Here is a 13,213-nt window from a genome sequence, read left to right as displayed (position 1 = left end):
TTTTTTCTCTAACTCTAATCTTTACATCTCTTAAAATTGACTTTTGGTTTTTTATTTTTTCTAAAATTTATTTGGAGAAATTTAAAAAATATAGAAAGATACAAAACAACTTCTCATCTCCTGGATTTAATGGCTGTAATATTTAGTCATATTACTTCTGTTGCTTTCTAGAGTCTTAAAAACTTTATTTTTTATAAAGGATGGCTTAGAGACTGATACATTTTTAGTCTTGGAGCGAATGTCATGGTGTTTGAATTATTTTCCTCTTTCCTCAGTTTTATATTTCTCTATTGACAGAATTCTACATAAAATAAATTATCTATTTGGTGTGAGGGAATGCCTACTATTCCTCAACAGCCATTCTCGTGCCCATTATTAGTGAGATAAAATTGTTCTTGAGAGATTTCAGTGTGGGACAAAGAGAGCTTCATGATAAATATAATTAGATCCTCAGGAATGAAAGATGTAGAACAAAGGCAGAATCTGGGAATAATGAAATTGACTTTGATTTACTTTGATAAGGGGGAGAAGAAAACAATATAACAGTACTGCAAAGCTCCAGTACCAGTTGATTGGCATTTTATAGGGTGTTTGCCTAGCAACTTAATTATAAAATGAGTTGTAGATGAGTTTTTTCAGACTAACATTTAGATTTCCAGCTTAATAACTTTAAAAATTTGTTTAAAAATTTATCTAAATGAGTATGACAGTTATCAAAAAAGTGCTTCCTTTTTCTAATCAAGTTATTTGATAAAACCATCTGGTAATGAGAGCAGCTTTTGATTTAAAGAGAAATACGAATTAGAAATAGTTTTTGAGGATCCTAGTAAAAATATTTTGTTACCATAACTTTTAATCTTTATCAGTAAGGATGTTGTATAAGCTGGTAGGGAAACTGTCTTGCAGAATGTGTTGAAATTTCAATTAAGGTATAGAAGAAAAAACTATAAGACTTGTTAAAATAGAAATTGGCTAATAATTTTGTAAAATTACATCGGTTGCCTGAGATGATTAGTAGATTATTTGAATTTGTGTTTATTTTACTAGCAATTATACCTCAATCTTTTAACTAGTAGAAATGTAAAGTAGATAAATGGAACCAATAAAAGTTGAAAGTCTCTTATGAATAATGATTCAAACAAATATAAACCATGATCTCAACAAATATAAACCGTGATCTCGGCCCACAGAGAACTTAGAGGATATCACTTGTGGGCATTTCTTGTTTTGTAGTATTTATCACTCTCAAGTGTATTGGCATGTGCTCTAGATTTAGACGAATGAAACAGTACAAAACAGTGTATATATTGAGTGTAAGCATGAATTGTGAAGCTAACAAATGCATGTTGGAAAGACATGAGTACAGAAGAAATCACTATGATCTGAAGGGAATCAGAGAAGGTAAAGAAGGACATTAAGATCTGAAATGGTCTTTGTAAATGAACTCAGTAATACTAAGATTTGTGTAGTCTGTTTCCATAGAGCATTCCAAAGCATGTTCATTTCTGTTGTCCTCACAATGACTTTAAAAACGGGTAGCTGTTATTGCTGTCCCTGAGTTAACAGTGAGGAAATTGAAGCCCAGAAATGTTCAATGCCTTGGACAAACTGATGAAACCAGTAAGTTGAAGAGACATTTAAGAACCATTTTTTGGTTGTAGACCCTGTGCTCTCTCTCTGTAGTATCATGTTGTTGTTAAAGATGGTTAGAGTTTTCTTCAGCAGAGAGGATACCAAGGAGTGTATTTATTTTAGATAATGATAGTTTGAATAAAGGAGCAGAACTAAAAATGTTTATGAGGCAGAAAAGTGAGAAAATCAGCTTGATGAATTTGTACTGTGGAGTTGGCTAATTCCAGAGATGACTTTTGGACGTCTCCCAAGTGCTAGACACTGTGCTAAAGAACAAAGTTAGAAAGCAGGGATAGAGACAGGTTAGTTAGGTAGGGTGGCATGTAGATGTAAAACTTTAGAGGTGAGCGTAGATAGTATGAGGTATGATGAACCACTGTGATTGCTTGTTAAATGAAATAAAAATATATTTAAAGTAAATCTGATGAGTGAAATTTTCTGTATTCGTAGAACAGGTTAAGAGTCAAATGCCTTTTGCTGTTGATATAGTAAAACTCTGTATCTTAATATTAATTTAAGTTGTTATTGACATTTGATATTAAATGTACTATTTTGCCATTTTATTGAGAGGGCTTTCTTTCTAATATATGTACACAAGCTTTTGCACATCGCAGTTAAATTTCAAATGAGTTCTTGATATTACATAAGATAAATTTGACTTCTGATTTCATTATTGAATCTAATAATTTTCACTTTAAAGATTTCCTTTAAAATTCAAAGAAAACAACTTTATGTAATTATTTGCACTTAGTATTTTCCTTAGAATATCTTTAATAATAAATGCTACCATTCGAGGAGGGCTTACCCTGTGGCAGTTACTGTCTAAAACTACATGTATTATCTCAATTCTCACAATAACTGTGAAGTTGTCCCCATTTTGTAGAAGAGAAAACTGATAGCATTTAGGTCATTTGTTCAAGATGACGTGGCTAGTGAAATGATACAGCCAGAATTTAAACCCAGGACTGTCTGGTATCAAAGTTTGTGCTGTAATAATCTTGCTTCCAATTGTTGCTTTCTCTCAAATGCACAAAGTTCTAATTTTATATGCGTAGTGCTGTGTTATGTACTGTGGGATGAAAAGATGAGCGTGACACTTCTAAGAGGAGACCATTCATTGAAAGACATTATTGCTGGGAGTATACAATGCGTGTAAGTGATATGAATGCCAGAAGAAAGAGTAGAGGAAACCATGGTGATAGATCAGGGCTAACATTGCTATATAAAGATCTTTTGCCTTTTGAGGTTAAAAAAAATTAAGATATCAAATGATAAGTAGACTAAGTATATGAACACAGTTTTTAAAAGCAGCAGTTAAACCATACAAATCAGAAATACGACTAATCAGCAATCAACAAAGATGATTGACTATAATTCTAAGGCCAAGTCTATTTTGTTCACCATTGTGTTCCCAGAGTCTAGAACAGAATCTGGCACACAGTAGACAGTTTGTGAGTGTTTGTTGAATGAATAAAACAACATGAGAAAATGTTCAACCCTATTTATAATTAGGAAATTCTATTAAAGTGTGATACCATTTTTCAGTTACCACTTATCAAACTGCACCCTACCTCTCAGAGAGAGAGAGAGAGAGGTAGAAAGAAATATAATGCAGAAGAGGGTACAGTGAAATAGCTAGTAGAACACAGATTTCTGTTAGGAGTATAAATGGATTCACTACTCTTGGAAAGCAATTCTGTAATCTATACTAGTCTTCAAAAAATTCATAAATTTTGGGGGCTGGCCCCATGGCTGAGCGGTTAAGTTCACGCTCTCCGGTGCAGGCAGCCCAGTGTTTCGTTGGTTCGAATCCTGGGCGCGGACATGGCACTGCTCATCAAACCACGCTGAGGCAGCGTCCCACATGCCACAACTAGAAGGACCCACAACGAAGAAGATACAACTATGTACTGGGGGGCTTTGGGGAGAAAAAGGAAAAAATAAAATCTTAAAAAAAAAAAAATTCATAAATTTTGACCTAGTATTTTACTTCTGGAATCTGTACTGACAAAGTAATCCTGAATATGTAAAATATCTCGCATGAAAATGTATGTGGTAACATTATTATAAAGAGCACAAAAATTTGGAAAGTCTAAATATCCAAGTATAGTAAATGGTTAAGTAAATCTTGGCAAATGTCTTTAATGAACTGTGATTAAAATTTTTGTTAATGTGTTTGAAATAGCATGGAAAAATTTTAAGTTCAGTGCAAAAAAGCAACATATAAAACATATGCATCTAGGATAGTGTAAAAATCTACATAGAAGAAAATGTATTCATGATGTTGAATATTTGGGTAGTGGAATATTGAGTGATTTTTTTTCCTCTTTTATCTTCAGAAGTTTCTTTAAAAAAATAATAGGCATATGAAATGCATAACATTTTTTAAATTTGGAACTGTGATTAGTAAGTAAACATTTGTTTACTGTCAAATCATTTAGCTATATCTTAATGACCTTTTAATATTTCATTATAAATATTCTTTTTAGTTACAAAAGAAAAATTCATTTTTGACTGGTATTAGAGTCTTTATATTTTGTTTTCTGAATTTCAATTAATTTTGCTTTCTATCTCCCACCCCGATAATTTTAGATTTAATTCAAGACTGGTCTAGTGATAGTGCTCCAGACATTTTTTCATTTGTTCCATATACATGGAATTTTAAAATCATGTTTCATCAATTTGAAATGATTTGGGCTGCTAATCAACACAATTGGATTGACTGTTCCACTAAACAACAGGAAAATGGTAAGAACTTTTAAAGAATTAGGTTAAGCGTTCTGTTCATGAAGACATACCAACAAAGAAAATTGGTATTGATTTTGTGGTTTTAATAGATAGTAGAATTGATCTTGTCCATTATCTTTTGAGACCGTCAGAGAACTATTTCAGAGTTTGTATTGGACTAAGTGTATTATCTTAAATTTAATTTGATTTGTGTGTATTTAAGGCAATTTTTATTTAAAACTTTATTGGAAATAAGAGTAAATTTTCTTTTTTTCCCTTTTTTTGGTAGTGTATCTGGCAGCCTGTGGGGAAACACTGAACATTGATTTCTCTTTGCCTTTTACGGACTTTGTTCCAGCTACATGTAATACCAAGTTCTCTTTAAGAGTATGTATAATTGAATGTGTTGTTTATTCCATAAGGTTTATTAGTAAGTTTGATTTCCCAAAGCTTATCTTTACCGTCCCCTGCCCATCTCATTGCCACCCGGAGGTATTTTAGCTTTCCTGTATTGTTTACTAACTTTAGTGTCTGTTACAGAATTGTTATTTCTTTTTTGCAGTTAACTGTAATATTCTGCCATTCCCCTAAGTTCGCCAACTTCCCCTAAGAAATTGGGCAATAAAAAAAAAATTTCCTGAGCTGATTATTTTTTTAGAGCTCATTTCTAAAAATCTATATATTCTCTTACGAACCCCTTCTAACTCTAATGTTTACTCTGTCTATGAACTAGATTTTAGTTACCTATATTTCATTCCTAATTGTAACCACAATTTCAAGGAATAACCACAAATACCTTTCTTTTATCCAAAAGCCAGCTCTTATGAGTTCAAAACGTTGTGGAACACCTAATTTTAGATTATGTGCAATCAGTAGTAGTTGTTAGTATTGGTGGAGGTTACGGTAGTAAAAAATAGCAACAATAATAATAAGAGCAGCTAAGACCTATTAAACGTGTTCTATGTGTCAGACACTATTCCAAGTGCTTTGTGTGTAGTAACTCATTTAATTCTCAGATCAGCCCTCTTGAAGTAGTAGTTGTCATTATCTGCATTTATGGACTAGGACACTGAGGAGCCGAGCTCCTGTAACTTGTCGTGCAGCTAGTGAGTGGCTGAGTTGGAATTTGAACCCAGGCAATATAGATTAGGGCTCTGTTCTTTTAACCACTCTGCTATGCTGCCTGTTAAGAAACCAGGCATCATGACGAACAAAGAGGGGCTGGCCCATGGTCAAGTGGTTGAGTTTTGGTGCTCCGCTTCGGCGACCCAGGGTTTCTCGCCAGTTCGGATCCTGGGTGCGGACCTGGCACCGCTTGTGGGTCTGTGCTCGGGCAGCGTCCCACATGTCACAGCTTGAGGGACTCACAACTGAAATATACAGCTATGTGCTGAGGGGCGTTGGGGAGAAGAAGGAAAAATAAGAAAAAGTAAATCTTAAAAAAAACCCCAAAAAACAAAGATTAGGAGATAAGGAAAAAAGTGAAACTGAGTGAGGGTCCTTTGATAAACCTATTTGGAATTCTTAAAAGTCACTTGAGGAACCAAGACTTACTAGAATCGAAAGAGACAATTGTATTTTAAAAATTAATAAAAATGCACAACATATTCCACTTGAGCTCATATTAGATGATTTTTAATTTTTTTTCTGAGTTATATGTGAAATTGTGAATTCCCATGGAAGATAATCTTTTTACTCTTTTGTGGAAGGAAACTATGCCTTTTACTTTCCTGATTTTTTTCGTTGACTTTCTAACTAGGATTGTTTTAGTCAATGTAAAATCTTATTCCAGTTATTTACCTGACCATTCAGGGTAAAATCTGTGACTTGAAATTTGTGTTTTTCTTTTGAATTTATTCTCATGATTACTATAGATAGGTTTGCCTGTAATAGTAACCTAACATATTTATGTACCTATTTTACTACTTTGGGTTATTATAAATTATTTTTTAGGGAGAAGATGTTGATCTTCATTTGTTTCTACCAGATTGCCACCCTAGTAAATATTCATTATTTATGCTGGTAAAGAATTGCCACCCAAATAAAATGACTCATGATACTGGTATTCCTGCTGAGTGTCAAAGTGGTCAGAAAACAGTTAAACCAAAATGGCGGAACATTACTCAAGAAAAGTGAGTGCATAAAATTCGTGATCTAAGTATTTTATGTTTATATGTGAAGAAATTATTCTTCTGATTCTTTCAAAGAATACCAGTAAAATTTGGTTATCTGTAACTGGTGTCTGTATGCAATTAAAGGAATAAGTACCTGACTAGAAACTTTGTTTTTTTACTCTTCGAAGGGCTGGTTGGGTTGAATGCTGGACTGTCCCAAGTGTCATGCTTACAATTGATTATACGTGGCATCCAATTTATCCACAAAAAGCAGATGAACAGCTAAAACAATCATGTAAGTGTTTTTATATCGTTTGTACTTTTGAAACTTTTGCTGTTATAATTGATAATCATCAAAGATAGAAAAAAAGTAAAAAATTTGGAAATGCATCCAATTTTTTGACATAAATCTTTTAAGAATTTTGGTATAATTACAGCTAACTTTCATTGAGCATTTAATATGTATCAAGTACTAGGCCAAGCTGTTTCCTGGCTTATATTATCTCATTTAATCTTTACAACAACTCTGTGAGAGAAATATTATTATTATTGTCATTGTGGAGTTGAGGAAATATGCTCAGAGAAACTAATTTTCTCAAGGTCTGCCAAGCTAGAAGCAATAGAGTTGGCATATGAAACAAGGTCTGTGTGAGTCTATATTTAAAGTGCTTGATTTGTGAAATGTTAGTTTCTTTAATGCATTTTGACAACTCTCATATCATCATAGTTTCCCTGAAGCTTATATGCCTTATTATCAGGATCCAAAATGGAATTAGAGTCAAATGATATTTTCCTTGTTTTTCCAGTGAGTTAAGTTTTAAAGAATAGTTTTCATAATTTTCTTTTGTGTGGAGGTTGATAATATCACAGTGTTTTTGAATAGTTCTTTATGTGAAAATAAATTTGTAGTTTAATGCCCACGTATAGTTAAAGCCTAATTGTGAGCCGAGTTTATGTTGCAGGGACTCACTGAGAGTGTTACCTATGTTAACAGGAACTTTTCATTGATTCTTTGCCATCTGATTTATGTATTTCCATACATATTTCAGTGAAGTTTATTCTTTATTTGCTTTCTTACTTATTAGTCTTTCAGGTTTGTTTTCATTATGTAGTATAGATATTATATCAGTGTTAATTGTTTTCATATTTGCAAAATAGAATTTTGTAGTGAATAGTCCTTGAAGAACTTCTAAGAGGTACTTTTCCCCCTCCCCCAAATGTTATATTTTTTCCTCTCAATTTCTTCCAGTGTCAGAAATGGAAGAAACGATGCTCTCGGTGTTAAGGCCATCCCAGAAAACATCAGACAGAGTTGTTTCTTCTCCCTCTGCTTCTTCACGCCCACCCATTGATCCCTCAGAACTTCCACCTGATAAACTTCATGTAGAAATGGAACTCTCCCCAGATTCTTGGATAACTCTCTATGGACCTCTATTAAATGCCTTTCTGTGTATAAAGGTATGATTTTTAAAAGAATTTATATTTAAACATAAGCAAAGCAGTTAATGTCTAATTGAAATTGAGACCATTTGAAATAGCCAGTTGGATGTTTTGAACATGTTGAGTTTATATTATATATGTTGACTGGACTTGCGGTGCTAGACTCAATTACAAATGTATTTATTAAAAACAATGTGCTTCTCAGTTCAGCATTTTTTTTTTTGAGCATTTAGTATGTTCTAGGAATTGTGCTATTTGCTAGAGATGGAAATGATATAGCATCTGTTCTCAACAAGATAAGAGGGGTATAGCAGGATAGACATATATATGGACAAATTTTAACATGTTGTAATTAATGCAGCAATAGAAATCCAAGAGAACCTTGTTATCTGAGGATAATCGTTACCAGGAAAAGTCTGCTTCGAGTGAGTGCATTAAAACCAAACAACTTTATTTCATGGTGAATATTAAGCAAAGATTTGTTTGGAGCTCTGTCTTAAAAAGTGAAGCAAATATATGAAAATGAGTTTATTTCAGAGTATGACAAATTTAGTTTTTGAAGAAATATGTGCTACTTCTTTGAACAAAGACTGAATTAAGTGTTGATTCACTTTGGTATAATTCTTCCACTGAAATTTCATGATTACATAGTATGATAGCACTTTAAGGTTGATGTCTATAGCATGATTATGAAGAGATGCTATTTTAAGAAAAATATTTGAGCACCTTGTCAGTTTTCTAGACATCTCTCTTATTCTTTTGATATTCAAATCATACTTTTAAAAAGTTCCCAGCAAGTCATCAATAATTCTTGCTGATTTACCCTTCTTTATAGGTAACTGCTCTAAGGCTTGAAGATCCTCACTTATCACTGATGGCTCTACTTGTGATTTGAGCAGTTATCCAACATCACTCTTAGCAACTTCACAAAAATTTTGCATTTTTCTGGGATTTTGCAAATTCTCTTGCTTTAGATTTTCATGGTACTGTCGGATGTTTACTACATTTGATAATCAAAGAGAGACTAATTGTCCAGAATTACCAATCATGAGCAGGAGCGTTACTTGTGGGATGGATGTTTGTATGAGTCTAATCTTATCAGTATTATTTGCTTCCTTTTGCAGTTTCACGACTGCGGAGGTTTGGGTATTGAATGCTTAGCTAAAAAGGAATCCCATAATGTACAGGAACAGGAGTAATTAATTCTGAAAAGGATCTAGGATGATCCAGGTTGGTCAGGGATAGACAAGCAAGGTTTGTTAGGAAAGGCTCTCTGGAAGAAGTGCTCACTGAATAAGCTTTGAAGATGGATAAAATCTCAATGTTTGAGTTACTGTATTATATTTACTAAAAACACCATAAAGCATCAGGTGATGCACTTTAAGATAAAAGATGCAAGGCAACATGTATTAAATACTTTTGGAAACCTACAGTTTCTGTTTGGTTTTACCTTTTCTTCCCCTGGGGTTTTAGGAGAGATTGCTGAAAGAGTGATTCTTCAGATTCAAAGGGGGGAACACACACACACACACGCACACACATCTTTTTCTTTCTTGTAACCATTGTTTGACCTAAAATATTCTTCAAATTTTTCTCCCAATACCTTATTTTCTTAGGATTCCATGTGAATAACTAAAGAATCTAAAATGCAATTTCAAACTTGAGTCTTCCTGAAGAGGCTGAATTATACTTTAATTTAAATATAAGCAATGATTTAGTTAGCAGCTAAAGCTAGTTATGTTGATATAATATCAGTTTTGAATACTACCAGAGAGGTATTAACTCTGGCTTTTGCATTACCATATGTACATCAGACCTCAATTTTTTTTATTTAAAAAAGTCCACACTGATCAAAAATAAGAGGACTATAACAAAGAAGAATACAGAGGAAGAAGTATGTGGCTTTATTTTAGACTTCATTATAATTTCAGAGATATAACCTCTGATGGTAGTTTATTATGTTTTAATGCAGACTTTTCTGTGCATTAAAGATTTTATAACAAGTTTTTAATAGTGTCAAAGTTTGTTGTGCTAAAGATTGTATTAGTATTTGCATTCATCAAATTAATTCAGGACTTGTATGAAGTGTCTACAAAAACAAATTTAAAATTTTTAAGTTTTGAGATATTTTATAAACTATGTATCCAAAACATGACAGCCAAAAAATTTTTCTAGCCTAGTGAACTCTATTCTTCCTTTTATTAGGACTATATGTAACTCTTTAAGTTTCTTTCTTTTTCCCTACCCAGAAAGCTTAGTGTCGTGCTGACATGGAGATGTTATTTTGAATATCTCTGTCTTTCCATTACCTTTTTTCCCCCCATTTGTGTTAATAATTTATGTTCTACTCAGTGTCAGTGTTAGAACTTGAAAACTTTTTGGAAGTTAGGTATGAGATATGTATAATGTATGTATGTATATGTAAAAGAAAACTATGAAAACTCATGTAACTTGAGATTGTATTTGTTTTAGTTATCAAAAGTAAACAACAAGAAATTCTAAAGGATACACTAGAAAAAAAAAAGAATCGCTCTGTATTTGTTTGACTGTAAAACTGACCTCCAAAATCCACAAAAGAAACTAGGCCTGGCATTATCATTATAAAGAATTCTAGGAAGAGTATATACTAAACATGCATTAAAATTTATGAGGATGTTTTATGGAAATGAGAGGTCTTCTGAAGGTGTAGACAACATAGCAACTCTCAAGTGTCAGTGCAAAGTCGTTTCAGTCATACTGGAAAAGCTTCATGTCATTTCTTATGTTGTGGATACAAGGTTGAATAACAGTACCACTTATATTACTTTTCTGAACTGACTTCTTTTAGTCTCATTACGTTTTTTCTTAATGGAAGAAGAGAAATCTGAATCTAAATAGTGATAGCATGTCAGTGGTGGCAAATAGTAACTATGGATTAAGGGTATATATGGCAAGTATGTTTTCCTTATTACAAAAATAGTGTTAGTGGCCCTGAACAGAAGCCTGGTATCAAGTTTCCATTAAAAAAATTTAATATTGGAAACAGAATACTGGTAGGGTTTTTTTCCCTGCATCTCTGATTTTATTAGCCTTCTTTTAACTATTGTTGATGATTCTTCTTTTTTCTTTTTTGAGAAATGAGTATCGTTAGGTAAGTATGAATTTTTAGCTAGGAAAAAAATGGCTGTCTCCTGTTACTTGAAGTAGGTTACTTGACACTTAATACACTATCTCTAAGAAAATAAAATTACAGAGGACTCTTAAGAAAATTGAAACTGTAGCTTATTTTAGCGTTTTAAAATCATACAGGCTAGGATATATGACAAAAGAACACATTTTCCCAGTTCTGTAAGCCAATCGGTAATTCTTTCCGTGAATCCTTAAGAAATTAACCCTTCCAGATGGAATTCACATTTAACAAACCTCACAAAACTTAAATAAGACATCCAACATTAAACATTTAACTGAGACTAACTTTTTCAAGGAGTTATAATTTTAGAAGTATATTTTGTTGATAATATTCAAGAGCTGCAAATGTGTTGTCACTAAAGACTCCTAGCATTTTGTAACTCTGAAAACAGTCATTGACACATTTGGTGAAAATGTTCCCTAAAGAATTTGATATGAGTTATTTCTGTTTCAGATAATTAAGTGGAGATTGGTTTAGAAGCAAGTTGGACATTAGACCCAAGAGAATCTTTTTCTTTTAATTGTAGTAATCTTCAGGAATCTCTTTGTTTTTTTTTTTAAGATTAAAAATTGTAAGAGACTGTAAGTGACTACAAGGGAATATTTTAAAAATAAGAGATTTACATGGTAGGATTATTAAAAATTAGCTAAAATAAGTATATCTTATTTCTGTTGGTTTGTCGGTAACTTAGTATGTTGAATGCTAATAAACATGAATGGTATACGTTGACTCCTTAAATCAGTTGTGTGGAGAGAGGGTGGGGCAGAGATGACTGGGTCTGGAGCCTGTTTGCAGATAAAATCACCGAAGGAACTTTGTCACTTTCCGCCTGCCTCTGGATTCCATATTTACTGTAAATCTACTGAACCTGTCTCCAGGACTAGATGACGGCATGTATGTTTTAAAAAGACTTCTCAGATAATCTAAGGGAGAACTGCTGCTCCGAATACCTCTAGGGTTTTAATGTTGATTGAAATTTTTCAGACATTTATTTTTAGTTTTAAAAATTTAATGTTGGAATTTAGGATAAAACTAATGCTTATTTACTTTTATTTTTGTGCTTGAATTTGTCCATGCCTCAGAGTTATATATGCACTTTTATCAAGATTTCAAGTGGCTGACCCAGTGGTATAGTGGTTGGGTTTGTACACCCTGCTTTGGTAGCCTGGGTTTGCAGGTTTGGATCCCAGGCACAGACCTACACACCACTTGTCAAGCCATGCTGTGGCAGTGTCCTGCATACAAAATAGAGGAAGATGGGCACAGATGTCAGCTCAGGGACAATCTTCCTCAAGCGAAATAGGAGGATTGGCAACAGATGTTAGCTCAGGACAGATCTTCCTCACTCCCACCAAAAAAATAAAACCACCCCACAAAAATAAATAAATAAATAAAGGAAATGCTTTAAAAAAAGAGAGAGATTTCAAGAAGGTTCTAAGTCGGCCCTGTATTAGTTAGAGGCACATAACAATAGAGAATAAAGGAAAAAGCACCAGTTCAGTGAGTGAGTAGATTTGAGATTTTAATATTAGTCCTGCCACTAATTAACTGAATGACCTTAAGCCCTTCAACATCCTTTCCTATGAAAAGATATTCATTGACCTGATGTCCAGAACCCTAGCCAGAAAATAAATGTCAATAACCAAAGTGCAGAATTTACAAAAATACGAACTTGGTTCTAATATTGAACAAATATAATTAAGTGTTAACTGGAATATTTTAAGAACTTTTGATTACTACTGGCAGATCATATAGGCAAAATTTAAATTCAGAATTAATGGGAAGGAAAAAGAATTTTAATTAAAAATAAATTTAGGGGCTGGCCCCGTGGCCGAGTGGTTAAGTTCGTGCGCTCCGCTGCAGGCGGCCCAGTGTTTCGTTGGTTCGAATCCTGGGCGCGGACATGGCACTGCTCATCAGACCACGCTGAGGCAGCGTCCCACATGCCACAACTAGAAGAACCCACAACGAAGAATACACAACTATGTACCGGGGGGCTTTGGGGAGAAAAAGGAAAAAATAAAATCTTTAAAAAAAAAAAAATAAAAAAAAAATAAAAAAATAAATTTAAATTCTGATGCAAAAACTCCCAGAATAGTAATAGTTGAAACACTTCTGAAATTCTGATGCA

At 33.2% G+C, this 13,213-nt stretch overlaps 1 protein-coding gene across 21 annotated transcripts in view; it reads left to right on the top strand.

The window, feature by feature from the left end:
• Nucleotides 1-13,213, top strand: part of BLTP1 (bridge-like lipid transfer protein family member 1) — a 194,760-nt gene that overhangs the window by 54,775 nt on the left and 126,772 nt on the right. For all 21 annotated transcript variants that reach the window (XR_011537220.1, XR_011537221.1, XR_011537219.1 and 18 more), the window contains 5 exons: nucleotides 4,225-4,380; nucleotides 4,649-4,746; nucleotides 6,313-6,491; nucleotides 6,662-6,768; nucleotides 7,723-7,931. Coding sequence is in view for 17 of the 21 variants with exons in the window: in XM_070609157.1 (XP_070465258.1) it covers nucleotides 4,225-4,380; nucleotides 4,649-4,746; nucleotides 6,313-6,491; nucleotides 6,662-6,768; nucleotides 7,723-7,931 (749 nt within the window). In the remaining 4 variants the exon portion in view is untranslated. The remainder of the gene's footprint in view (nucleotides 1-4,224; nucleotides 4,381-4,648; nucleotides 4,747-6,312; nucleotides 6,492-6,661; nucleotides 6,769-7,722; nucleotides 7,932-13,213) is intronic.

Source organism: Equus przewalskii, chromosome 2 (genome assembly GCF_037783145.1).
Source record: "Equus przewalskii isolate Varuska chromosome 2, EquPr2, whole genome shotgun sequence".
NCBI classification, from domain to species: Eukaryota; Metazoa; Chordata; class Mammalia; order Perissodactyla; family Equidae; genus Equus; species Equus przewalskii.
Note: the sequence above shows the minus strand (reverse complement) of the source record. Positions and strands in the feature narration are given on the sequence as shown.